The sequence below is a fragment of the Hippopotamus amphibius genome, chromosome 16 (assembly GCF_030028045.1).
Source record: "Hippopotamus amphibius kiboko isolate mHipAmp2 chromosome 16, mHipAmp2.hap2, whole genome shotgun sequence".
NCBI lineage: Eukaryota > Metazoa > Chordata > Mammalia > Artiodactyla > Hippopotamidae > Hippopotamus > Hippopotamus amphibius.
In genome coordinates this window covers 47359740-47384767 of record NC_080201.1, presented here as the reverse complement: position 1 = coordinate 47384767, position 25028 = coordinate 47359740, and the positions used below count along the sequence as shown (strand labels likewise).

The 25028-nt window shown below is 50.8% G+C and overlaps 3 protein-coding genes across 5 annotated transcripts; 2 read left to right on the top strand and 1 right to left on the bottom strand.

Moving 5' to 3' along the window:
* The first annotated feature begins 8700 nt into the window (after window positions 1-8700).
* On the top strand, window positions 8701-11344 carry TYROBP (transmembrane immune signaling adaptor TYROBP). 2 transcript variants are annotated; one of them, XM_057712595.1, is made up of 5 exons: window positions 8701-8825; window positions 9212-9238; window positions 9401-9535; window positions 9715-9758; window positions 11118-11344. In XM_057712595.1, the coding sequence occupies exons 1-5, from the start codon at window positions 8771-8773 to the stop codon at window positions 11181-11183; spliced, it is 327 nt and encodes a 108-aa protein (XP_057568578.1). In that variant the 5' UTR covers window positions 8701-8770; the 3' UTR covers window positions 11184-11344. The 2 variants fall into 2 exon arrangements, with proteins under 2 accessions (XP_057568578.1, XP_057568576.1); XM_057712593.1 differs by having other exon boundaries at window positions 9712-9758.
* A 141-nt stretch (window positions 11345-11485) lies between these two features.
* Window positions 11486-12965, bottom strand: HCST (hematopoietic cell signal transducer). Of its 2 annotated transcripts, none has more exons than XM_057712608.1 (4): window positions 12814-12965; window positions 12404-12427; window positions 11859-11990; window positions 11486-11634 (listed from the first exon to the last, which is right to left on the bottom strand). In XM_057712608.1, the coding sequence occupies exons 1-4, from the start codon at window positions 12854-12856 to the stop codon at window positions 11594-11596; spliced, it is 240 nt and encodes a 79-aa protein (XP_057568591.1). In that variant the 5' UTR covers window positions 12857-12965; the 3' UTR covers window positions 11486-11593. The 2 variants fall into 2 exon arrangements, with proteins under 2 accessions (XP_057568591.1, XP_057568592.1); XM_057712609.1 differs by having other exon boundaries at window positions 11486-11631; window positions 12814-12941.
* A 2171-nt stretch (window positions 12966-15136) lies between these two features.
* On the top strand, window positions 15137-21856 carry NFKBID (NFKB inhibitor delta). The gene is made up of 12 exons (XM_057712533.1): window positions 15137-15218; window positions 15835-15935; window positions 16131-16191; window positions 16592-16806; window positions 17059-17249; window positions 17328-17433; window positions 17552-17698; window positions 17814-17865; window positions 17945-18093; window positions 19936-20052; window positions 20340-20504; window positions 21201-21856. The coding sequence occupies exons 4-12, from the start codon at window positions 16801-16803 to the stop codon at window positions 21252-21254; spliced, it is 987 nt and encodes a 328-aa protein (XP_057568516.1). The 5' UTR covers window positions 15137-15218; window positions 15835-15935; window positions 16131-16191; window positions 16592-16800; the 3' UTR covers window positions 21255-21856.
* Window positions 21857-25028: the final 3172 nt, after the last annotated feature.

Genomic DNA, 25028 nt, shown 5'->3' with positions numbered 1-25028 from the left:
AATTTTTATTTATTTTCCTCCTTCACTTCAGAGTTAAGTTCTCTAGGACAAAATTGAATGGAAATGATGACAACAGGCATCTTTCTTCATTCCAAACTTAGAAGGAAAACTTTTTCTTTTTTCAGATTTTTTTTTCTTTTGATGTGGACCATTTTTAAAGTCTTTATTGAATTTGTTACAATATTGCTTTTGTTTTATGTTTTGGTTTTTTGGCCACAGGCATGGGATCTTAGCTCCCCAACCAGGGATCGAACCCTCACCCCCTTCATTGAAAGGCAACGTCTTAACCACTGGACTACCAGGGATGTCCTAGTTCCTTTACTTTCAACCTTGTTTTGTGCTTATCCTCCCACATCTCCTATCCGGGTCCAGGTCACCAGTATTACCAATGTCAGCAGCCCAAGTGTATCCTTACATAGTTTTCTCCACCATCGCTCAAATGTGCAAACATATATATGCATATTTATAAGGGATTCTTTCTGGTCATTGTTTGGAATAGTGCTAGATTCACTTCTCAGCATCTTGCTTTTCTCAGTTAAAATCCCTTCAGATCAGCTTGTAGAGTTCTAATTCGTTTGTAATGACTGTATTTATGATATGGGTGAACCACAATTGATAAATCTATCAAGCCCTGCTTTAATTATATTTAAAAGGCCTTCATTTTATGAATGAAAACTTGGCCATTGTGGTCTAAGATGGGTGCCCATGGCCAGTGTCAAGGCCACATTCCAGCCAAAAGGAAGGACAGAGACAGGGAGGGCACACTTTTGCCTTTAGAAACACAACCCGAGGACTTCCCTGGAGGTCCAGTGATTAAGACTTCATGCTCCCAGTGCAGGGGGCATAGGCTTGATATCTGGTTGGGGAACTAAGATCCTGAATGCCACACTGAGCAGCCCCAAAAAACCCTCAAAACAGAAAAAAACACAATCTGGAAGTTGCCCACTTTGTTTCTTCCCACATTCCATGGGCCAGAAGACGGTTACAAAGCCTCACCTGGTTGCAAAGAGACTGAGAAACATTGTCTTGGCCAGGGGACCAGATGCCCAATTCCAAATGCTGTTTCAATAGAAGAAGGGGAGAAAACAATGTTTGCTGATCTCTCTACTGCTTTCTTTGGTGCTTACAATTGTCATTTCATTAAAACAATTTTAAAATTCAGGTAGAATTTACATAGAGTAAAATTCACCCTTTTTAGTTTATTGTTCTATGAATTTGTCAAATGCATACAGCCATATAATTGTCACCACAATGAAAATACAGAATTCTATTATGCCCCGATTTCCCTCATTTCCCTTTGTGGTCAACAACTCCTTCCACTTCCAGCCCTTGGCAGGCACCAATATAATTTCTCCCCCTATAGTTTGCCTTTTCCAGAATGTTGTATGAAAGGAATCATGTACGTAGACTTTTGAGCCTGGCTTCTTTCACTTAGCATGATGCATTTCAGATTTGTCTGTGCTGTTGCATGTATTAACAGTTTATTCCTTTTATTTTTTTAAAAAGATTTATTTTATTATTTATTTATTTATTTATTTTTGGGTGCTGTTGGGTCTTCATTGCTGCGCACGGGTTTTCTTTAGTTGTGGAGAGTGGGGGCTACTCTTCATTGCAGTGCTAGGGCTTCTCTTATTGGGGAGCACGGGCTCTAGGTGTGCGGCCTTCAGTAGTTGCAGCACATGGGCTCAGTAGTTGTGACTCGCAGGCTCTAGAGTGCAAGCTCAGTAGTTGTGGTGCATGGGCTTAGTTGCCCCTCGGCATGTGAGATCTTCCCAGCCCAGGGCTCGAACCCATGTCCCCTGTGTCGGCAAGCCGATTCTTAACCACTGTGCCACCAGGGCCACCAGGGAAGCCACTAGTTTATTCCTTTTAATTGCAGAGTATTATTCCATTGTATGGATGTACCACAGTTTGTTTATCCATTCATCTATTGAAGAACACTTGGGTTGTTTCTTATATGGGTCAATTATAACTAAAGCCACTATTCATACTGGTTTTTATGTGAACTTAAATTTTCACTTCTCTTGGGTAAAAACCTAGGAAGGGGATTGTTGGGTCATATGGTCAGAATATGTTTAGCCATATAAGAAACAGCCGAACTGTTTTCTAAAGTGTCTGTACTATTTTGCACTCCCATCAGCAATGCATAAGAGTTCCAGTTGTTCACATCTTTGGCAGCTCTAGATATTGTCAATGTTGTTGTTATTATTGTTTGCCATTCTAATAGATGTAGTGGAATCTCATTGTGGGTTTCCATTTTATTTTGACCCAAGAGTCAAACTATTATCTTTTCTAGGAAGGCCGATGGATTGGTTCCCCTGGTATTTTGGACAATTTTCATGCTTTCTATCCAGGTGTCCAGAGCTTTCTGAACATCATTTCAACTTTTTAGGAACTTCCTACCTTATGAATTCAACCTCCTCAGTCTAGAAGTCAGAAACCCACTTTCCCATCCTTCCTCGCAGCTCTGGTGCGGGCATGTGTTCCGTACTCTACCAATCAAATGTACCCACATTTGAAAAAAAATCTTTTTAATTTGGAAAATTTTGAAAAGACAGAAAAGTAGACAGAAAAGTATGAGGAATCCTCAATGATATATCTACTCCCAACAGCTGTCCGACCATGGCCCATCCTTTGCCACTTATTCCCCTCTCCTGTCTTGTTATGTAACAAATCCCAAACATCATATTTCATCTGTAAGTATTTTGGTCCTCACATCACGATTCGATTTGAAAGAGAGTGAGGAGAAGGAGGCAACCTGTAAAATCGATTCTAATATGAACATCAGAAGTCTTAGCAGAAAATTCTGGGTGGCATTAGAATTTGTGTAGCCCCAGGAATGATTCTCTGGCCCTCCTAGAGATTCAGCAGTTTCCCTAACATCCTTGAACACATCCCCTTTTCTGTTTAAACTAATTACCTTGGCTTCTATGGTATGCAACAAAGAACCCTGTCTGCTACTCTTGGGCCAGGTGTAACAGTTTAATGACCAGTGCTGGGGAGTGGGCATAGGTAATTCCCACTTTCAAACTGTGGAAGCAGCAGGTCTCTGAGAAAGGTGTAGGTATGAGAGATGTCATGGGCATTTGTTGTACAGATGACCTGGTGCCCCTCTTTCCTCCTGGAAGTGAAACTCCCTTTGTCTTAGTGTAGGTTTCCACCAGAAGCAGACCCTGAAAAGACGATTCAAGTGCAAGTCATTTACTTGAAGTTCAGAGAACACCAGCAGGGAGTGGGGAAGGGAGACAGGGGAGGGTGAGCCAATGAAGGGTGTGCTATCTAGAGCAATTGGAGCTTAATCTTGCTGGGGAGTCCTGGAAGACTGTAGAACCGTCTAGAGTTGTTCACCCAAGGGGTGAGGGAGCTGAGGTATTTATCCACCAACTCCCATCGGTTATTGGTAGAGGGCTACTCCCTGGACCTTTAACTCCCTGGCCCTTCCCAGCTGGGGCAGAATGGGTCCCAGCAGCCAGAAAGAGTCCTGGAGAAGATAGTCATAGTGCAGGCAGCTGGAAGCCGGGTAGTGTGCTTGGAAATGGTAAATGCTGAGGGAATATGGTTGAGATACCAACAGCATCCCCTCCATGCTGCTTCTAGGGACTGTTCCTCCCTCCTGCTCCATTTCAGTGTTCTCATGAAGTCTGTAAGCCATTTTCTTACAGACTTCACCCCCCACCCCAGTTTTGAGGTGGGCAGGTTATTTGTCCTGAGCCAATCTTAGCCCTTTCCCAGGATATATATCTACATCTATATTATATATCTATATATCTACCTATATCTATATATCTGTATCTATATTTATATCTATATAACTGACCAGGGTTCTTGGACTCCTTAATCAATAGAAATTGATAAGAGGTCATATAAGAAATTCAGGCAAAACTTTACTGGGATTCGTGCTTCAGCATGAGGGAGAGAAAACAAGTAACACTTCCCCTTGCCTGCTCCTTGGGGGTGGTGGTGAGCTGGTAACTTAAATGGGGTGAGGGTAGAGGTGGGTTCATGGGTCCCGGCCAGAGGGGTGGTTAGGTGGTAGGTCCACCCATTTGGTGGTGCTGTGCGCAGGGATCACATGCCGTACCCTGCTTTTGCTCCTGACACCTCAGAAGTGGTAGTTGAGTTTCTGGTCTTTTTGTATCTTACTGTTTGTAGTTTGTCCCAACTGCCCGCATGTACACAGTTATTTTTAGACCCTTATAGTTTCTTTGTATTCTGATGCTCTGTTTCTTGTATTTTGCAGGCACTGACGCAAAGGGTCCCAGGTTCCAGCCTGTCATATAGCTATAGCTATCTATCATCTATCTGTCTGTCTATCTATCTATCTATCTATCTAGCATCTATCTAGCATCTATCTATATCTATCTGTCATCTATCTACTATCTATCTATCTATCTATCTATCTATCTATCTATCTATCTATCTATCTAATCTATCATCTATCTATCATCTAAATCAAGGGACCAGCAAGAGCAAGCTATTGATGGCAGAAACTGCTGTTCTATAAAGAACATAGAGGGCTGAACAAAGCTGGCCCAGAGAGAAGCAGAGCCAAGCTATGGAGAGAGAGTCCTGGTGTCCATCCACAACTGTCCAAAGTTCCATCACCCCCTTTCCTGTGATGTTTGGGTGCTCGGTTTTCCCTTAGACCATGTGTGCACTAACCTCCAAATCTTCACAAACTTCACCCTCTAAATTCAGCTAGTTCAAGGAGGGCATTTGAAACTATGTCGGGTTGAGCTTCCCTGGTGGCACACTGGTAAAGTATCCTTCTGCCAATGAAGGGGACATGGGTTCAATCCCTGGTCCAGGAAGATCCCACATGCAACTAAGCCCATGAGCCACAACTACTGAGCCTATGCTCTAGAGGCCGAGAGCCATAACTACTGAGCCCACGTGCCACAACTACTGAAGCCCACACACCTAGAGCTCTGCAACAAGAGAAGCCACTGCACTGAGAAACCCGCGCACTGTAAAGAAGAGTAGCCCCCATTCGCCGCAACTAGAGAAAACCCACGCACAGCAACAAAGACCTAACGCAGCCAAAAAAGAGAAAGAAAAAATAGTGTGAATGTCTGGAATACTCTTAAACTTCTGCAGAGATGAGGAGCCATGTTTAATCCAACCTGTTACCACTGGTAGTCATCAGGGCCAAGAGCCAAAGACTATTTATTGAACATCTGCTATGCGTGCTGGGGACACAACGGAGAATGAGACTGAAAGATCCCTCTTCTTACAGAGTTTCCATTCTAGAGGAAGTGACAGACAGTAGAAAAGGGAATACGTAAGTCACAGAATTTCAGGCATGACAAATACAGGAAGAAAATGAAATTGGTGGGAGGTAACTTGAGCAGCGGTGTTCAGGGAAGGCTTCTGTGAGAGTGTAGCATTTGGGCTGACACCCGGGGGATGAGAAAGGGTCAATTATTCGAAGACTTCTGGAAAAGCATCCTAGGCAAGGGAAATAGCAGGTACAAAGGCGCTGAGGTGAGAATGAGCTTGACTTATTCAAGAAACAGCAAGAAGGCCAGTGTAGCTGGAGTAGGGGAAGTGAGGGGAAAAGAGATAGGAGGGGAGGGCATAGAGATGGGCAGGTCTTTATTTGAACATATGTTTTTATTTCTATCGAGTAAATGCCTTCTTTTGTGGAATTGCTGGGTCTATGCATAGGTGACTATTTAACTTTATAAGAAACTACCTAGCTCTTTTTCAAGGTGGTGATTCTATTTTATATTTCCAATTTCTCCGCAACTCTGCTGACACTTGGTAGGGTCAGTGTTTTTAATTTTTGTCATTCTAGGGACTTCCCTGATGGTCCAGTGGTTGGGACTCTGTGCTCCCAATGCCCGAGGCCCAGGTTCAATCCCTGGTCGGGGAACTATATCTCACATGCCGCAACTAAAACCCAGTGCAGCCAAATAAATAAATATTAAAAAAAAATTTTTTTTTGTCATTCTAGTGGGCATGTAGTGGCATTTCATTGTGGTTTTAGTTTGTATTTCCCTAATGACTAATGATGTTGAGCGCTTTTTTCACATGCTATTTGGCCAGTCACATCTCTTCTTTTGTGACATGTCTGTTCAAATCTTTCAGCCATTTAAAACAAGTGGGTTATTTGTCTCACTTTTCAGAAAGCTTTCTCTGGCTGCTGTGGGGAACATGGACTGTAGGGGGAAAAAGTGGAAGCAGGGAGAGTGGGGAGGGACTGTAGCTTCCGCAGAGGCAAGCTTGTCACAGACTTGCTTTCTGGGAAAGTCAGCCTTGACCTTCCCCAGTTCTTGGGCTGCTGCCAGGAGAGATTGAGACACTTTACAGATCTCGTGGGAGTTGGGGGCAGCCCTGCTTCCTGGAGTCTGGCGCTGGGAGGAGGGTGCTGCCCTCCATTTCAGCCTCTTCACCCAGTGGAACGCAGACCAGCCCAGGCTGGCGTATTGGAGTCTGAACCAGTACAGTTGTGCCTGTGGCTAAAACATTGGAATACTTCACTTCTGGTTGGTAAAGAGCATCTACCCCACATCCCGCAAATATCTGCCACCACCCCAAGTCTGTTCCCTTGGGACACCTTGGACTTCCCCAGATCTCAGCAAGCAAAGGGGAGCCCCAGGACTCTGACCCAGCCCTGTGGCCGCATCTGTTCTGACTGGGTGGTGTCTGGGTGTGGGGCTGTTAGACTGGGGACAGCCCGGGCCTGGTTGGAGTTGGAAGAACCAGGTTGGGAGGCTGAGGCTGAGAGGTAGAGGGAGGCGTTTTCTCAAGATGAGCCCAGGACTGGAGACTTGAAGTATTAATAACAGTAACAATAATGATGTCGTTAAATGATTAACATGTATTGAGTGTATACCGTGTGCCAGGCAGGCCTGATTCTAACAGACCTCACAAAATCCTCCCAGGAAACTGTACCATTGCAGCAGTCTGGCCCCCTGCTCCCGCCCCAGCGTCTGCTCCCCACACCCAGCCAGAGGGACCCTGTGAACCCCCGAGTCAGGTCAAGGCCCTCCTGGCTCAGAGCTTCCCCTGGTCTCTGATTGTGGCCAGCTCACTGGGCTTCAGCCACCTTGAGCCGCCTGGTGTGCCGCTAAGGCCTGCAGGACCTGCTCACTCCAGACCTGGTGGTGGTGGTGGTGACAGGGGGGTGTGGATTCTTCTGCCACGGGCCTCAGCCAGGCCTGGGCAGTAGGGGCGTTAGCAGCCAGTGCTGCCTAGGACTTGGCCCTGACCTTCTTCCGGACTCCAAATCCCCCCCACCCCCACCCCAGTGGGCCACTCGACGCCTGTCCCATGACCAGCATCCAGTTTCCCCTTTTTATTCCTGAGCCCAGGCCCAGGGATCTGTGAGTGTGCTGCCTGGACGGGGGAGGGGGGCTTCCTGTTGCTGGGCCATCACCCCAGCGCCCTAACCTCAGGTTCCTCCTTCCCCAGCACCAGCTCATCTCCTGCTGGGGTTAGAAGTCCTTGTCATCTCCTGCCTGGCCTCCCTCAGTACTCGCGTCCAGCTACTTCCTCATTTGGAGGGGGCAGCTGGGCCTAGCCCAGCGTCACCACGCTGTCCCCCACTTGCCTCACCCCAAAGCACCAGTCCTGGGTCTGTGTTGCGTGCACGTGTGTCACTGCCTGTTCCTCTCCCTCTTTCTCTGCCTTGCCCCCACTTTCTCTTCCCCTATCCTCCATCCTGGTTCTTTTTTCTTTCTCTCTAAGAGTCGGATATCTGTCTTTGGGTCCTGGGTTTAATTTCCACATTTATTTGCTGTGTCACCTTGGGCAAGTGCCTTTATCTTTCTTCTTCTTCTTTTTTTTTAAATAGACTTATTTATTTATTGGCTGCGTTGGGTCTTTGTTGCTGCACACGGGCTTTCTCTAGTTGCGGCGAGCGGCGGGGCTGCTCTTCGTTGTGGTGCACGGGCTCATCATTGCAGTGGCTTCTCTTATGGTGGAGCATGGGCTCTAGCCGCATGGGCTTCAGTAGTTGCGGCACATGGGTCTCAATAGTTGCGGCACGTGGGCTTAATTGCTCTGCAGCATGTGGGATCTTCCTGGAGCAGGGATTGAACCCGTGTCCCCAGCATTGGGAGGCGAATTCTTAACCACTGCGCCACCTAGGAAGTCCAAGTGTCTTTATCTTTCTGTAAAATGAAGATAAGAGCATCTACCTCAGAAGGGTGTTCTTGGGGGTTAAATGCATTAACACTTGGGACAGGGTGCCTGCATGTCGTTAGTACCTGTACCCTGATGGTTCTCTTTTAATATCCTATGAACATTACACGTTTCTGATTGTCAAATAATCATAACTAGTGCTTATAAAAAGCTGACAAGGGTCAGACCCCGTTCTAGATATATTAATTCATTTGATCCCCACAACACCCTACAAAGTAGGTATTATTTTACTCCACGTTTTACAGGTGAGGAAACTGAGGCCCAGAGAGGTTGAGTGACTTGCTCAAGGCTGTCCAGCCAGGAAGAGGCAGAGATAGATAGCTTCAATCACAGTCAGCTACAGATCCTCCTGTTATTATGATGTCCGACCCCTGCCTGAGGATGGAGATTGAGTTGACATACATACCCTTTGTCCTTCGTCTGAGCCATTGGAGCTGCAGCATGGCCCCTGGGGTGTCTGGGCCTGACTCTTTCTGGTGTTATCAGTCTCTGTTCCTCCTCCCCCATCGTCCCCTCCTCCCTCTTGCCACCACCCACCTCAGACTTCCTCCTTTACTTGGTTGGACACTACGCAGCATCCCACCCGCCTTGGACTGTGGTGTCCAGCAGCGTCGCCTGCATCATGGGGGACCTTGGACCCTCCAACAGGCTCCTGTCTCTCCTTCTGACTGTGTGTGGTGAGTTGGGGGCTTCAGCAGCTCCTGAGCTCAGCTACGGGCAGGGCAGGGAACAGGGCAGAAAGAGAGAACTGGGGTGGGGGGGGGGACCGGAGCAGATCCCCAGCCCCCCAAACCCTATGGGTCTCTCCCAGAGCCTGTAGGCCCCCTGCCCCAAGATCTGGCCTCTGGGAGAAGCAGAGGGAGGGGACTCTAAGGGTTTCGCAACAGAACAAGTCGACGTAGAAGTAACACAGTCCGGTGGCCTTGATGCTGGCCCACAGGTCCCGCCAGACGTTGCTCTCCACCCGCGCCTGCTGGCTGTCAGGACCCACCCTCCCCAGCTTCTTTGCCCACCCCCTAGTTACAGCCCTGTGTCTCAGTTTACCTTCTTTTTCTCTCCTCAGGTCTCAGCCTCGTTCAGGCCCGTACAGGTAGGCCTAGACCCTGCAATCCCCCTCCCTACCTCCCTGAGACCACCCCATCTCTGCCCCTTCCCCAGTCTCTTCCATACCACCCCCCTGATAACTGACACCACCTCCCACTTCCCATCTCTCACTGATCTCCCCTGACTCCTGTGTCACATACATTCCCAGACTGCAACTGCTCCTCCGTGAGCCCCGGCATACTGGCGGGGATCGTGCTGGGGGACTTGGTGCTGACTCTCCTCATCGCCCTGGCTGTGTACTCCCTGGGTCGGCTGGTCCCTCGGGGGCGAGGGTCCGCGGAGGGTGAGTGGGGCTGGCCGGGGATGGCCTGAGACCCTCTGAGAACTCGCCTGGTGGGGAGGGATAAGCTCCCAAGTCACGGTCCACCCAAAAGGAGGTGATGGAGGGGCTGCTTTTGCAACAAAATGGTCTCAATTCTCACCCCATCTCTGAACTCTGCTGCTCCCCCTACCCCCCAGCAGTGACCCGGAAACAGCATATCACTGAGACAGAGTCGCCTTATCAGGTGAGGAAACTGGCTTCTCTTTCTCACACCTCACTCCTGCCCTGTGGGTGTCTGTCCAAAATACCCCTCCCTCAGTCCCTGCAGAACCTAGACTCTAAAGCCCACTTTCTTAGAAGCTCCTCAAGTATTTGAGGACAAAGCACCCCAAACTGCTTTCAGTGATCAACCAGATGCTCAGCTCAAAATATGTGGAGGGGAAATACAGGGATGGTTTCGTCTCAGCCAGAAGGCAGGCTCTGAATTGTTCTGGAAAAGCCCAGTTCAGGACAGGCTGATTTCTCAGAGAAGTCCTCATAAGGGCAGAGGATATAATTCACCCTGCATCCTTTTGAGAAACTGACAAAAGCCAGAGACTCCTCAGAAATATCCACACAAAAAATACAAAATTGTGCATATAGTCTACAGGCAGTGCAAGTGTCCTTGAAACCCTTCTTAAGAACCATGATGCAGATGTCATCTTTCCATCATCTCCCACCTCCTGTCAATGTCATTCTTAACCCTTTAGGGGGTCATGAGCTCCTCTGGGAATCTAATGGAAGTCAAACAGACCTTCTCCAGAAAGATGAACTCTAGAGTGGGCATTTGTTTATGATTTCAAGGGTTCTATCTGAGACCTGCATCTTGGGGCCATAGACCCCCACCCCACCCCCACTGTGAACCCCGCAATGTGAAATCTATTTCACTTGTCTGCAACCAGCTTTGCTTTGCCTCACTTGTCGATAAAAAGTCTCTTTTTAAAGTATAAGAATCTCAAGTTTGGCTCTGTGAGGTCAAGAAGACTGAAGGAGCTTTCCAGTTACTGGGGGGCAATGAAATTTTAGGGCAAAGCCCCAATTTATTCATTCCTTTGGTGGAATTTGTTGAGGGCCTATGTATGCTAGGGACTGGAGACACAACAGCAGAGCTTACATCCTAGTTGGGGAGATAGACTTGAAGCACATTAATGAATAAGATCATTTGAGGAGGCATCATGAAGGAAATAAAGTAGATTGATGTGACAGTGATGGGATGTGGGAGGAAGAAACTATAGATGGGGAAATCAAGAAATGCCTCTTTGAGAAAGTGACATGAACTGAGACTTGAAGGGGGAGAAGGAACCACCCATGGGAATATCTAGGGGACCAGTGTTTCAGGCAGAGAGCACAGCACACACAAAGGCCCCTTGGCTGGGGCATAATGATGAAGTGGAGGAGACAGGGGAACATTGAATGCACTTGAATAAAATCCAGATCTCTTTCATGGCTACAAGGTTGAAGAAGCTGCCAGGGGCCTTGCAGCATGGGAAAAGGCTAGATTTTATTTTCAATTTATTGGGTGGACCCCTTTCACGGATGGACCACACCCTGTCCATCCCTTTAGGAGCTCCAAGGCCAGAGGACAGATGTCTACAGCGACCTCAACACACAGAGACCGTATTACAAATGAGCCCAAACCAGGGCAGTCAGCAACCTGATGCCTGGATCCAACCATTCCTGATGCCTGCACAGCACCCTATTCCTACACCCACCAAGATACAGATCCACAGAGTGTCCTCCATGAGACATCAGACCTCTCCCCACTACTGCCCCCAAATAAACATGGAGCACACAATGTTGAGTTATTCCAGATCCCTGGGCTGATGGGATGGGGATATGTGGGGTTCTGGGGAGATCAAGGACCCAGGAACAGCTAAATGAGAGGGAGCCTTTGGGGAACCTGGGTTGTGTGAGAAAGAATTAGAACAAGAAGTATTTCAATTGCTTTATTCTGGCCCAAAAGAGGGGTGGATTTCCTGGGCCGCCATACACAATCCAAGCTGACAAAGTCAGAAGCCAAAGGTCGCAGTTCCTGGGGAGTCAGCCCCTGCCAGGCATGTTGATGTAGATTTTGCCATCTTCTGGGGGTGGGGAGAGAAAGCACGAGGCCTGACCACCCACCTTCCACCCACATCTCCACCTCCTTGGGGACCCCCTGCCTCAGGGGTTTCCTCAGGATTTCCCCTAAACACCGCCCCCAGGGTTTCCCCAGAACCTCGAGGGCTTGCCCGGGGGCCCCCGCCCTGGGGACCCCCTCCCTAGGGACACCATGCCTCTTCAGGCCCAGCTCTATCCCTGCCCTCACCTTGGGTGGGCCTGCTGCGTAGGCGCGCACACACAAACACCACCACAACGATTAGCAGTGACACAACTGCATCTGCGGCCACGAGGCCTGCCAGGAGCGGCAGGGAGAGGGGCCCACATCCGGAACAGGAACCTGAAGGGTGGAGGCCAAGACAGAAGGTGGCTGAAGGGGGTTCCAGACACTCGGGGCTGGGCTCTGGGCACCTGGGGCAGAAGAATTCCCTTTGGGCGTGGGTGTCCCAGATTCCCTGGGGAATGAGAGGGGAGATGGAGCTCCAGAGAGAGGCCGGGGGTGTTCCAGGGCTCCCAGGACTGTGCTTTGGGCATAGTGAGTACTCCTGAAGACAGGCTGGGGGGTTGCCGAGTCCCTGGGCCTTCAATTTGGTGATGAGGACAGTGAGACGGGGACTCAGAGAAGGCTGCAGATCCACTGGAGGCTCCGATTCGGGGATGAGAGGTGAAATCCGGGACCCACAGGCCACACTTTAGGGATGAAAGCTGGACCTGAAGTAGCGCCACAAAGGGGAGGGGGTGTTGATTTCTCACCTGAGGTCATCTGGGCTGCAGCCACTGTGGAAGGAGAGGGAAGGTAGATCAGTGGGGTGAGGTGGTTCTCAAAACAGGTTGCAGGGAAAGGGGATGTCCTGAGAAGTAACCTCCACTCCAGAGAGAGGAGAGATCAAATGAGAAAGGGACCAAATGGGAGAGGAGCACCCAGAGACACAGAGAGAGACAGGAAAGCAGAAGTAAAGGCAGAGACCCAGCAGTCAGAAGGGGATGAAAAGCAGCCATGTAAACTCAGCTTCCCTCCCCAAAGAACCAGGCCCAGTTTACCTCTGGAAGGGTGAGGGCACTGGGAGAAGGACCCGCCCTCAGCACCCCTCCCTTCAGATGCCAGCGCAAACTGCCCCTTTCACAAAAATCTGCCTAACACCCTCCACAACCACTGACTTCACCTGGGAGCAAAAGCAGGAACAGGATGTTGCCTGGAGGGACCATGGTGGGCTGGGGGCTGGAAGGGGTCTGTCAAAGGGCTTTGGTCCAGAGAAGTTCTGAGAACAACAGGGGAGTAGAGAGGCAGCAATAGCGGATGTCACTCTGCTGGTGGCAAAGCCACCTGCTTCCTGTGTGTGTGGGAGGGGGAGAGATGATGGATCATTCTGACTGCCTTTAAGGACAAACTGGGCGGGGGGCAAGGGGGGAGGGGTGGGCGGGGAGGGTCAGAGAGACCAGGGAGGCTGCTATGATTGTCCAGGTGGGACATGACAAGTAGACCAGGGTGTGAACACTGGGGAGACTCTGGAAAGGTTTTGAAGGTAGAGCCAACAAAACTTACTAACGGAATGGATACGGGTGTGTATGAGAGAGAGGGGTCCAGGATGACCAAAACTTCTGGCCTAAGAAACTGAGAAGACAGAGCATCCTTTGACAGGATGGAGAAGGAGGGGAGCAGGTTTAGGGGGGGAAAGTGCCAAGGTTTGGGCAAACTGAGTTGGAAATGCCTGACAGATCTCCCTGTGGAGAAGTTGAATGACCACAGCTGCCTCTTTGAGTTCAGGGGTTAAGGCTGGTCTGGAAATGTAAGTCTGGGGACTGATGGCTTATGGATGGTATTTAAAGCCATGAGACTGGATGAGATCATCAAGGAAGTGAGTACAGACAGAGGAGCAACACCACCTCCTCCCAACACCAAGAACCAGTGAAGAGGAGGAGACAGCCAGTAAAACAGAAGGAGCGGCAAGTGAGGGAGGAGAACCAGGAGAGCAGAGTCTTGAAGGCAGGGGAGAAATATGATTTACATGGTCACCAAGATGGGTGAGAGTGAGCCTCCCACTGGAATGTCAGTCTGCTTGAGGGCTGGGAATTCCTGCCTGCTTAGTTCACAGCTATACCACAGCACCCAGCAAAGTGCCTCCCTTGCAGTAATTAGTTTTAATGACAAATGAATAAATGAAAACTGGCCTCCGAAAAAGGTGATGTGAGGAAGGGGGGAAATTTGAGTCCACCTATATCATTTTTTTTTTTCACCTATATCATTCTTACCTACAGACCTTTCCTCCCTCGAGACCAGGGAGTCCAGAATCCCATCCCCCTTCTCCCTTAGGACCCAGTCCCCCCGCCCTGATCTTCTGCCAGCCCAGGGCCTAGGAGTCAAGGCCTCCAACACCCCCTTGGAGGAAGTCCAGGTCCCCAGTTCCCTCCTCCTTCAGGAGTGCGCTCCCCCAGGCCCCTTATCCCTCAGACCAAAGATGGGGTTCCCAGTCTCTGTTTCCGGGGAGACTTAAGAGTTGGGCTCTCAAAGTCAGCCCCTCCCATTTGGACACCAAGTTTGCTCGAGCGCGACACGGGGACTCCCAGGCTTGTGGGCGGGGCCCTGCCCAGGTCTGGGCGGTGCTAGAACCTCAGTTTAAAAACTCGCGGGGGGACCCGACACAAGATCGGGGACCCGGCGGCGGCTCCGCGGGGAAACAGCGAGGCTGGCGCAGCGCCGAGGCCGGGGCCCTGGGGGCCCGCAATCCGCACCACGGAATCCCCGAGGTAATGGAGTGGGGGGTTGGGGGGAGGGGAGACCCGCTGGGCCCCTAAGAGATGGGCCAGGGAACGGACTCTTGAGGCTCTGAGGGATGCAGCTGGAGCATCAAGAGTGAGGGGTCAAGCATCAAGCTGAGAGTGAGGGTACCCGGTGTTTGGAGGGGGCAGAGGGCCCAGACTCTTGGGTCGTGATGCCGGAGCGGCTGAGATTCTGGACTCCTGAGTCCCGGGGGGCGGGGGGCAAGATGGCGTGTAAAGGACTGGGGATCCGGAATCCTAGGTCCCGGGGGTGAAAGCGCTGGGAGCCCCGACCCTGCCTGGGTCCTGGGAGGAGGGGGCTGGCGACCCGGACTCCATGCTCTAGAGAAAGAGGCTGGATCGAGTCTTTGGGGTCGTTGTGTGAAATCAGCCAAAGCCTGGGTGGGCAAGGTCCGGGGGCCTGGCCGCGGGGATGCACTCTGGCCGTGACACTGCCCCCACCCTGGGATTTCCCGAGTCCCCACCCGGCCTGGGTCCCCGGGCTGAGCAGGAATTCCCCATGTGCGGAGATTCCACGAGCGCCACGCTTGGCCAAGCATCGCTTCTCAGAGCCGGACACCTGGGCGGCGGGGCGGAGAGGAAGAGGGAGGTGGAAGATTCCCTTGCGCGAGCGCCGTGACGTCAGCGCGTCGCGTCTGGGCTGTTTCCGAGCCCGCCCACCGGCGCTTAACCCTTCCTCTGCCGGAACCGGGCTCGGAAGGGTAAGGGCTGAGGCCTAGGAAGGGTGAGGGTTGAGAGCCTGGCCTTCTTGCGTTGTGCGAACAAGGAGTCTGGAAACTGGGACTCCCAGGTCCTGGTGGGGGAGTAGGCTGAGCGCCCGGACTCCTGGGTCCTGGGGAAGGGGATGAGAGTCTCCCAGACTCCCGTGGGGTGGGGCCTGGACCTTTGGATCCCTGATGAGCTAGGGGGCTACTGACTTCGTGGGCCCTCAGGGAGAGGGGCTGGGGACTCGGATGCCTGGTTTCCCGAGGAAAGAGTATCAGGGCAGCTTCTAGAGCAGAGAGATCCTGGGAACCTGGCTGTGAGTCTCTGCGGAGTGATGCCCGGCGATGCCCCGAATCCCTCAGGACTGGGAGATCTGGGGGTGGGGTGGGGTGGGGTAGGATTTTTCACGGAAGTGGCAGGCAGAGGGAGGGGCGGCTGCAGAGGGCGCCCTCCACCCCCTTCCTCAGTTTCCACGACGCTGGTGGAAAGTTGGGTCAGAGGGGAAAGTGCGGAGCAAAAGGAAGGAAACGGCGGAGGCGGGGCCGCACCCGAAATCTTAGATTGGCTTTGGAGTCCTCAGGCGACATCAGTGTGCCAGTTTTTCCGCGCGGGAGGGCGAGGAGGGCGCTGAGATCCACTCCCCCGCGCACTCGGGTGACTTAAGGACCCCTGATAACTTCCCTCCCGCCTCCCCCCCGCAGTGAGCCGGAATGAGCGCAGCCACTGCCCATCACAGACGGTGAAGAAGCTCCTAGAAGAACAAAGGCGCCGCCAGCAGCAGCCTGACGCTGGTGGGCTACCGGTGAGGCCCATGAAGCCCTGAAAACTAGGACTCCCATGAGGCCATGTCCCGCTGGGCAAGAACTTGCTGCCTTGCTGGGCTCTCAGGGCTGATGAGAGATGTAGTCCTGACTTAGATGCCCCGTAGGTGGGGAATGGGCATTGAGGCATCTGCCCGGTCCATTCACCCTTTCTTTTTTTGCTTGTGCCTTTACAGGGACAGTTTCCACCTCCCCTGGCCCAGCCCCTGACCCCATCGGTGAATGAGGGTGAAACTGGTAAGTCTGGAAACTCACCTGGTTCTGTCAGCTCCCAGCCCCAGCTCCCCTCCAGGACTCAAACATCCCAACTCTTAGAACTTTGGGGAACTTAGGAGTTAGGCCCTCATTCTTGCTGAGACCTGGCAGAAGTTTGATCTCCCAGATCCTCTGGAGCCCAGTAGGGTATGCACACAGCCCTTCAGGGGCCCAGGCTCCCAGCCTAGAGTCTAGGCCCTCAACCCCTCAGTGTCCTAGTCATTTAGGTCCCCAAAGTCCAAGCCTCCAGCCCCTTGGTGCCCCAGCAGTACTAGCTTTCAGTACCTTGGGAGAGTCCAGGCCCTCACACAGGGCCAGTCTGGGCTGTGACTTCCCTAACTCTGGTAACCGGGCCTGCCTCTGCTCCTCCTCTCACACACAGGCCATACTCACTTCCCAGCACACCAGGAGACTGTGGGTTCTGGGCTTGGCAGCCTGGCGCCCCCCACAGGCTTTGCAGACTGGGACCCCAACACGCATGCTGCCTACACGGACAGCCCCTACTCTTACACATCTGCTGCTGAAGGTTTCCTGACTTCTGACTTCTACTCACACTCGGACCCAGGGAGGCCGTGTTCATTTCCCCTGGGGATGGAGGTGAGATACAGAATGGGAACTGGATGCAGAAGGGCCCCTAAGAGTTTCAGTTTCCCTTATGCAGCTTTGGAAATGTCTGGGGCTGGGTTAGGATCCCATTCCTCAGATGGGCAAAACTGAGACCCAAAGGTCCAAGGTTACTTGGCGCAGATGGGACGCTCAGCCACTCTGCCTGGTGCTCTGTATGTATATGTGTATGGTAGAAAGGGGATTGTCAGCTGACTGGTTCTCCCCACCGCCTGTGCCCTTCAGGACCCCCTGGATACTCGGCTCTATGCAGAACCTTCCCTGCCACAGGCAGGATCCTGGAGAGGTTCTGGACTTCCGTCAGTACCCCCACAGTTGCCTTCTGTGGTCACCGGACCATCCCTGGACACTGCCCGTGCTCATGTGCTGGCTTTGGGGCCACAGAAGCTGTTGGCCCAGGATGAGGAGGGAGACACGTGAGTATAGAGGAGTGGGGTCTGCAGGCTCCCTGCTCAGCTGGGGCGTGGTGCTCATTGCTGCCTCCCACCTATCAGGCTCCTGCACCTGTTTGCGGCTCGGGGATTGCGCTGGTTAGCCTATGCTGCAGCTGAGGTGCTCCAAGTGTACAGACAGCTGGACGTTCGAGAGCATAAGGGCAAGGTGAGGGGTAGGCGCTTGGACTCCTGGATCTGAGGGCAGAGGGTCTGGGGGCCTGGATTCCTGGTTTTCAGAGGGGAGGGGGCTGGGGGCCCCAACTGATCTTTTCGGACACTTGCAGACCCCTCTTCTGGTGGCTGCTGCTGCCAACCAGCCCCTGATTGTGGAGGATCTGCTGAACCTGGGAGCGGAACCCAACGCCACTGACCATCAAGGACGTTCTGTCTTACACGTGGCCGCTACATATGGGCTCCCAAGAGTTCTCTCGGTAAGTCCATCTGGCAGGTGGGATGAATGGGATGAACTGATTGCCTAGATCCTGGCTTTCAGGGCTAGAAGGCCTGGGGAGACCCTAATCCAGCTCTGTCTCCTCCTCCTCCCAGGCTGTGATTAACTCAGGGGTTCGAGTTGACGTAGAAGCCAGAGACTTCGAGGGTAAGTTGGGTGGGTGTGGCTGGTGGGGCTGGCTGGGGTGGGTGCTCCAGATGTAGTCCTCACTGTCTCTACTTTGCAGGCCTCACCCCCCTCCACACAGCCATCCTGGCCCTCAACGTTGCTATGCACCCACCCGACCTATATCCCCCAGCACTGAGCACCCAGGCCCAAGACAGGCTGGCTTGCGTCAGGATGTTGCTGCACATGGGTGCTGACCACACCAGCCAGGTGAGCTGGGCAGTGGGCAGCTGGCCCCTGGGAGGGTATGTGGGATGGGGGCTCCCAGATGTCCAGGGGCTCTGAACAAATGCTGACTTGCCTCTTCCCCGCTGTGTGACCTTGAACATGTTACTTCACTTCTCTGTGCCCCAGTTGTCAACAGGGAATAACATTACTGATTTTAGCTTATGTTCATCAAGCACTAAGTTTCATGGGTTAGCTAATTGAATCCTCACAAACACACTTTGATGTGTGTACCATTATTATTTTCTCTCTTTTACTGATGAGGAAACTGAGGCTCGAGACTGAAAAATCTTATACCTTGTGAGTGTCAGAGAGGGGATTCGAGCCCAGGTGGCCTGACCCCAGAATCCAGCTGTTAATAATTATATTCTCCTCCTTCCTGACAATAGCTTCTTCAAAGACTGGCTGAGAGAGCTAAACAATTACTCGTTGTTTGGATTTTTTAAATTTTAGTTAACTTTGGGGACTTCCTGGGTGGTCCCCGTGCTTACAAGGCAGGGAACACAGGTTAGATCCCTGGTTGGGGAACTAAGATCCCGCATGCCACATAGTACAGCCAAAAGAAGAAAAAAAAAGAACTTTGAACATAAAGTACAGAAAATAGACTACTGAACTCCACATACCCAACATAAATAACCAGCAACTCATAGCCAGTCCTATCCCATCCACTTCTCCACTTTCCTGTATTATTCTTAAGCAAATCCAAGCTTATAATTTTACCCGTAAATATTTATCTTTAAAAGGTAAGAACTCTTGTTAAGCTCAGTACCATTATTCCACCTTAAAAAATTAAAATCTCATAATATCAAATATCCCGTGTTCAAATTTTTATTTGGCTCTAAAATGACATACATTAATTTTTTCCTTTAAAAAACAAAACAAAACAAAACAAAACTGGGATCCAAATAATGTCCACACATTGTGGTCATATGTCCTTTAAGCTCTTAATTCAGAGCTTCCCCTCCATCTCTTTGTTTTCTCTTCATAATTTATTTGATGAGCCAACTGGGTTGTTTTTAATTAAAAAAAAATTGACATACAGTTAATTTACAATGTTATGTTAGTTTCTGGTATACAGCAGAGTGATTCAGTTGTACACATACGCATATTCTTTTTCATATTCTTTTCGGTTATGGGTTATTATAGGATATTGAATCTAGTTCCCTGTGCTATACAGTAAGACGTTTTTGTTTATCTCTTTTACATGTAGTAGTTTGTATCTGCTAATCCCAAACTCCTAACTTATCCTCCCCATCCCCTTCCCTCCGTAACCATAAGTTCGTTTTCTGTGTCTAAACACACAATTTTTAATGTTGATTATTATTACAGATTCCTTAAAGGCACATAATAAAGTTTCATTGTGGGAAATGTCTTTATTTGCTTCAGAATATGAAGAGAATAATTCAACATGGAAGTAGATACAGGCTAAGGCAGTCCACTGGTTCATGATGCTCAGTTCCCATCCTTGTAGATAAAGTACAGTCCAGGTGGGATGTGGGTGCATTTTACTGTGTTTACTAGAATGTGGGCTGGCCAGGGCAGCTGCTAGTCCAGAGAGCTCCTTTGGAGGAATAGAAAAGGAGTCTTTTTCTCAAAGATACTTGGGCTGGAAAATTGTCTTAATAAATGTACAGTTCGGTGATGCGTGTGATCTGCTGGTACCGCCTTAAATCTGGTATTCCTGTAGAGTGCACAATGTATACAATTGTATAAGGCACTCCTGGGTGCTTGCAAAAGAGAGACAGGGTCTCTAAAGGCTCTTGGGTTCCATGGGTGGAGGCTTGGGTGTGAGGACTGGCCTGACCTCTGCCATTCCCCTCCCCACAGGAGATCAAGAGCAACAAGACAGTCCTGCACTTGGCTGTGCAGGCCGCCAACCCCACCCTGGTTCAGCTGCTGCTGGCACTGCCGCGGGGAGACCTGCGGGCCTTTGTCAACATGAAGGTAGGTCCTAGGCTGGAATGTGCAGCTTGGGTGAGACATGGCAGAGAGGGGGCAGTGGGACTTTGGGAGTCCTGTGGGCTGTGGCGGTGGCGGGGCCAATGTATAGGACATGGACAGGGGCAGGTGTAGGGCATAGAGCGGTATGTGGATTGCGGCTGTGGGGGGGGGCTTCTGGGATGTGGGAGGGGGCATGTGGGACATGGATGTGACAGAATGTGAAGTGTGATGTTGAGGGCCCAGGCCAGCTGGGTCTGTGTCCTTAGCAGTCCTTCCCTCACTGTCCCCAGGCCCATGGGAACACAGCCCTCCACATGGCGGCCGCCCTGCCCCCTGGGCCAGCCCAGGAGGCCATTGTGAGGCGTCTGCTGGCAGCTGGGGCAGATCCAACACTGCGCAACCTGGAGAATGAGCAGCCTGTCCACCTGCTACGGCCTGGGCCGGGCCCCGAGGGGGTGAGCACTGAGTCCGCCCCGACTGCAGGGTGAACCCCTGACCCCATCCATTCCTGACTTTAGAGGGTGGCTTGTAACCTTAGAAGGTGACCTTGACCCTTATCCAACCCTGACTTCAAAATGTGACCTTGAAGGACTTCCCTGGTGGTCCAGTGGTTAAGATGCCTCGCTCCCGCTGCAAGGGGCACAGGCTTGATCCATGGTTGGGAAACTAAGATCCCACAGGCCATGCAGCACGGCCAAAAAAAGTAACTCTGGACCTCAGTGTTTGCTCACCTGCCTGATATTAGTGACTCTCCCGACCTCTATTTCAACCCTGACCTCAGAGTATGACTACTTTCAACCCTGAATCCTGACCTCAAGGTGTGACCTTTGATCCCCAAGTATGACCTCCAGCCCTCTGACGTTTAGTCCTGACCTCAGAGTGGGACTTCTGACCCCTCGCTTCTCCCCTTTGACTCCCAGTCGTCAAGGGTCATCCCCAGGTGGGAACCCCCAGCCAGCAGCACCTCTGCTCAGGGGCCTTGATTCACTGTGTGAACGAGCCTTCACCCCCAACCCCCACATGCTGACTCAGAACCTTCAAACCCAGCTGACCCCACTCAATTCTCTGTCACCCCCAACCTCACAGGGTGTGCCTGCCCCACCCCTCCTTGCAGCCGCTCAAACTTCTCCCCCATCTTGTCTTGCCCACAGCTCCGGCAGCTATTGAAGAGGAGCCGTGTGGCGCCCCCAGGCCTGTCCTCTTAGGACTCAAACCCAGAACCTGGACTGATTTTCCAGTCCCCACCGTCCTGTGGGACAACCAGCGTATGCTAATGTTGCAGATGCATGATAATGTATGTGGATAATGTCCTGCCATTGGGGTCTTACATTAAAACCCCAAAATGGCTGCTGGGGGGTAAACAGTCCCCAATATTTGGGGTGGTATGATACCCCTCACCCGCCCACAAGGAGCCCCCTTGATGATTTCTGTGAAATCGAGGCCCCTTGATTGTTTCTGTGAAACACCCTGGACCCCCAACCCTTCCCCCACCAGGATCTTTTTGGGGTCCCTTCCCCTAACTCACTTTACGTCTGGAACCCCAGATATAACTCCCCACATGGTACTTGGGGTACCCTCAAACAGCTTCCGGTACCGTCCCAGTAAGTTCCTAAGATGACCCCCCAACCTCCCCAGGACCCACCCCTCAGGTCCTTAACCCTGAGACATAGGAAGGACTCTCCTCGATTAGAGTCCCCTAGGTCCTACTGCTTTTTAAGTCGGAACTCAACCAGGGCCCTGTCCCAGACCTCAGTATTTCCAGTGAATCGCTGCCTAATCTGAAACTGTTGATTAAACTCAATTTGGACTAGAACAGTTACTGTCTAATCTGTAATCATTGGTGCAGGGAAGCTGTGTTTGGGTGAATGTGTTTGGGTGAATGTGTCTGGGTGGGGTGTTGTAGCAGACACTGAAGGTGCCAAGTCCATATATCCTGTTACCCTCACCCTGTCAACATCTGGTGGTCTGACTGCCAGGGCCAGCACGTGACTCTGCCTGTGGGTGATCTCAGACCACTCGTTCCCGCGTTGCCCTGGGTATGAGAGTGGCAAGACTTTAGTGTCAGGAGGTTCACGCCACTCCCCACTCCAACAGTGACTGACAAAAGGAGACAGCACGTAAATGCCCCAGGTCCCCCGCCTCTGTGGGGGTAACTGGGAAGTACATGTTCTACATGGGCTCTCAAAGTTCCCCAATGGAACAAAGCTCCAGTTCTCCACGGTGGGTCTGGCTTGATAACATACCCTTTGTTGGCAGTTTTCCCTTTTCTGTGTCACTTCCTGCCTCCCCCACGTATGTTCTCCACCCCTTCCAGGTAATCTTGTCCTCACATCCTTGCCTCAGCCTCTGCTTCTGGAGAAATCCAAACTAAATACAGACCTCCACAATGCCCATTGTCACACCTGCCCCACAGCCTCTGCTCTGTCCTCTATCTCAATCTTACCACTCCAGAAAGCCCTCTGACCCACGGTAGCCCCCACTTGGAGCCTCACAGACAGCAAACAGAGCACACTTCAGGGTGTGTGCCAGTGTCTCTACCCTGAAACTTTGTTTGTTTGTTTATTTTTGGCTGTGTTGGGTCTTCGTTGCTGCTCGCAGGCTTTCTTTGGTTGTGGCAAGCAGGAGCTACTCTTGTTGTGGTGCACGGGCTCTAGGTGCGTGGGCTTCAGTAGTTGCAGCACACAGGCTCAGTAGTTGTGGCGCATGGGCTTAGTTGCTCCATGACATGTGGAAACTTCCCAGACCAGGGATCGAACCTGTGTCCCCTGCATCGGCAGGTGGATTCTTAATCACTGCGCCACCAGGGAAGTCCTACCCCAAAACTTAAGGCTTAAAATAACCACCACATTTTTGTTCATGATTTTGCAATCTGGGCTAGGCTGAGCTGGGCGGTTCTGCTATCTTGCTTTGGTCACTCCTCTGCCTGCATCATGCCTGCCGACATCCCATTGGTCAAAGTCAGTCACGTGGCCAAGCCCAACCTCAGTGGGGAGAAGGGTACTACACTAGGACAAGAATATTGGGAGATGGAGTTATTGGTGGTGCCAGCACAAGTCTCCCGTATCAGCTGCCTTGGACCAGCATGCGTGTGCTCTTCTGTGTGTACTCGCACAGTGGCAACTGACCCATGAAAAATTCATCGGAGTATGTTGTATTTCATCAATTCTAGGAAGACCTTAATTGGAATTCATCTTACAGTCAATTATGTGGCATAGTTTAATGTCTGCGTATTTTTCCTTTGTGGTACATAAAATAATGATATTTCTTATTTTTGATGGCATCTTAGATTCTGTTGACATATAAGGTGTGTATCAACACAAACACACACACCCCTCCACTAACATGATAACATGTCTCTAAGAAGCTTTGCTTTACTAAAAGAAGAATTAAGTTGTTTTCAATGGGAAAAGAAGAGTGACTTAGGGGCACAAGAGCATCAAATAAGCAATAGTAAAGTTTTTTCTCCTGCTGGAATTTCAATAAAAACAGTTTTTAAACTAATTACTCTATTGCCATTAAAATGCAAATATTATTAAGGAGCCTTGCTCTGAGCATATGGAGCAAAATGGCCTTTCATTTTCTATCCCACCTGCTCGGAGCGCCTTAGCCATTGTTAGCCTGTTAATCACCCTTGGCTGTTAAAATACAAAGGCGGTTTTTCCCCTGCTGCTAGTGCTAGTTATAGACTTGTGCTAGAGTGGGCTGGGTATACCTGATAGTAAAGCCAGTATCAAAATGATGTTGCAAACTAGGCTCTTAATAAAGCTGTGGCATTGTATCCAACTTGCATCATGTAGGCATCTTCCTCCCAGTACCTACCACGTCTATATTTAATATACATGACCTACATTTACATGTATATTTTATGTAGAGCTCGTTGCTGTGAGCTCATTGGTCCTTTGGGAGAATTAGAAATAATGCTCCCTCCCTTAGCCATCTGTCAGAAAATAGTGCTTTCCTGACATTAGAACATGGCACATTACTGCCATCTGCTGGGAGGTTGTGGTAAAAATGCAAATCTACAGTGTCTAGGAGATGAATGGTACCACTTGAAATTTTGCAGCAAGCAACCCGAACACCATATGGGACAGCCATGAATTATTAGGCAGGAGGTTAGCAAAATGGCCAAGAGTATAGGCATTGGAGCCAGGTTTCCTGGTTTGAATTCCTAGCTCCGACCCTTCCTAGATGGTGACCTTGGGAATGTGATGTAACTTCTCTTTGCCTCCATTTCCTAACCTATAAATGAGGATAGTGGTAGTACCTACTTCATGGGGTAGTAATGACTAAGTGTGCCAATGCATGTAAAGCCCTTGGAGCAGTGCTTGCCACAGGGTGTCATCTGAGTGTTTGCTGCCATGTCATTTTAGAATTTATTCAAACAATTCCAATGTCCCAACAAATAATACTCCTTTTAATCTTCATAACAACCCTCTTGAGACAGGTAACAGTATATGTGGAGCGACAACTCCAACATGTCACAAAACGGGATACGCTTGCAGACACCACATAACCCTCTCTGGTACACATGGTTGGATTTCCACACCCCAGGGGGGATTCCTATCGCTGCCCCAAGAAGGGCGTAAGACTCAGGAATGGGAAGACCGGTTCAAGATTCCCTGTCCCTTATCGGGCTCACAGGTTGGGGGTGGATGTTGTATGTGATTGTGTATGAGGGCGAGTGGGAGACAGGGAAGACTTGCTAGAGCCCAGCGTCCTTGGAGTCCACCCTGGAACCCAGCTGATACAGGCCTAGAAGTGGCGGCCCGTTCAGTACCACGGAAAGCTCCTGGGTGGGCGTGGAGAGGATAGCCTAGATCTCTGGCCCCGCCCCTCCCAAGGCCCCGCCCCTCCCCAAGGCCCCGCCCAGATTTAAAGATCTCTCCTACAGTTTAAAGAGGTGAAGGAGGTCTGGGCGGGGTTGCACACCAGTGTCCAGAGCTGATGACACCCTGATTCCCCAACAGAGACAGAGGATG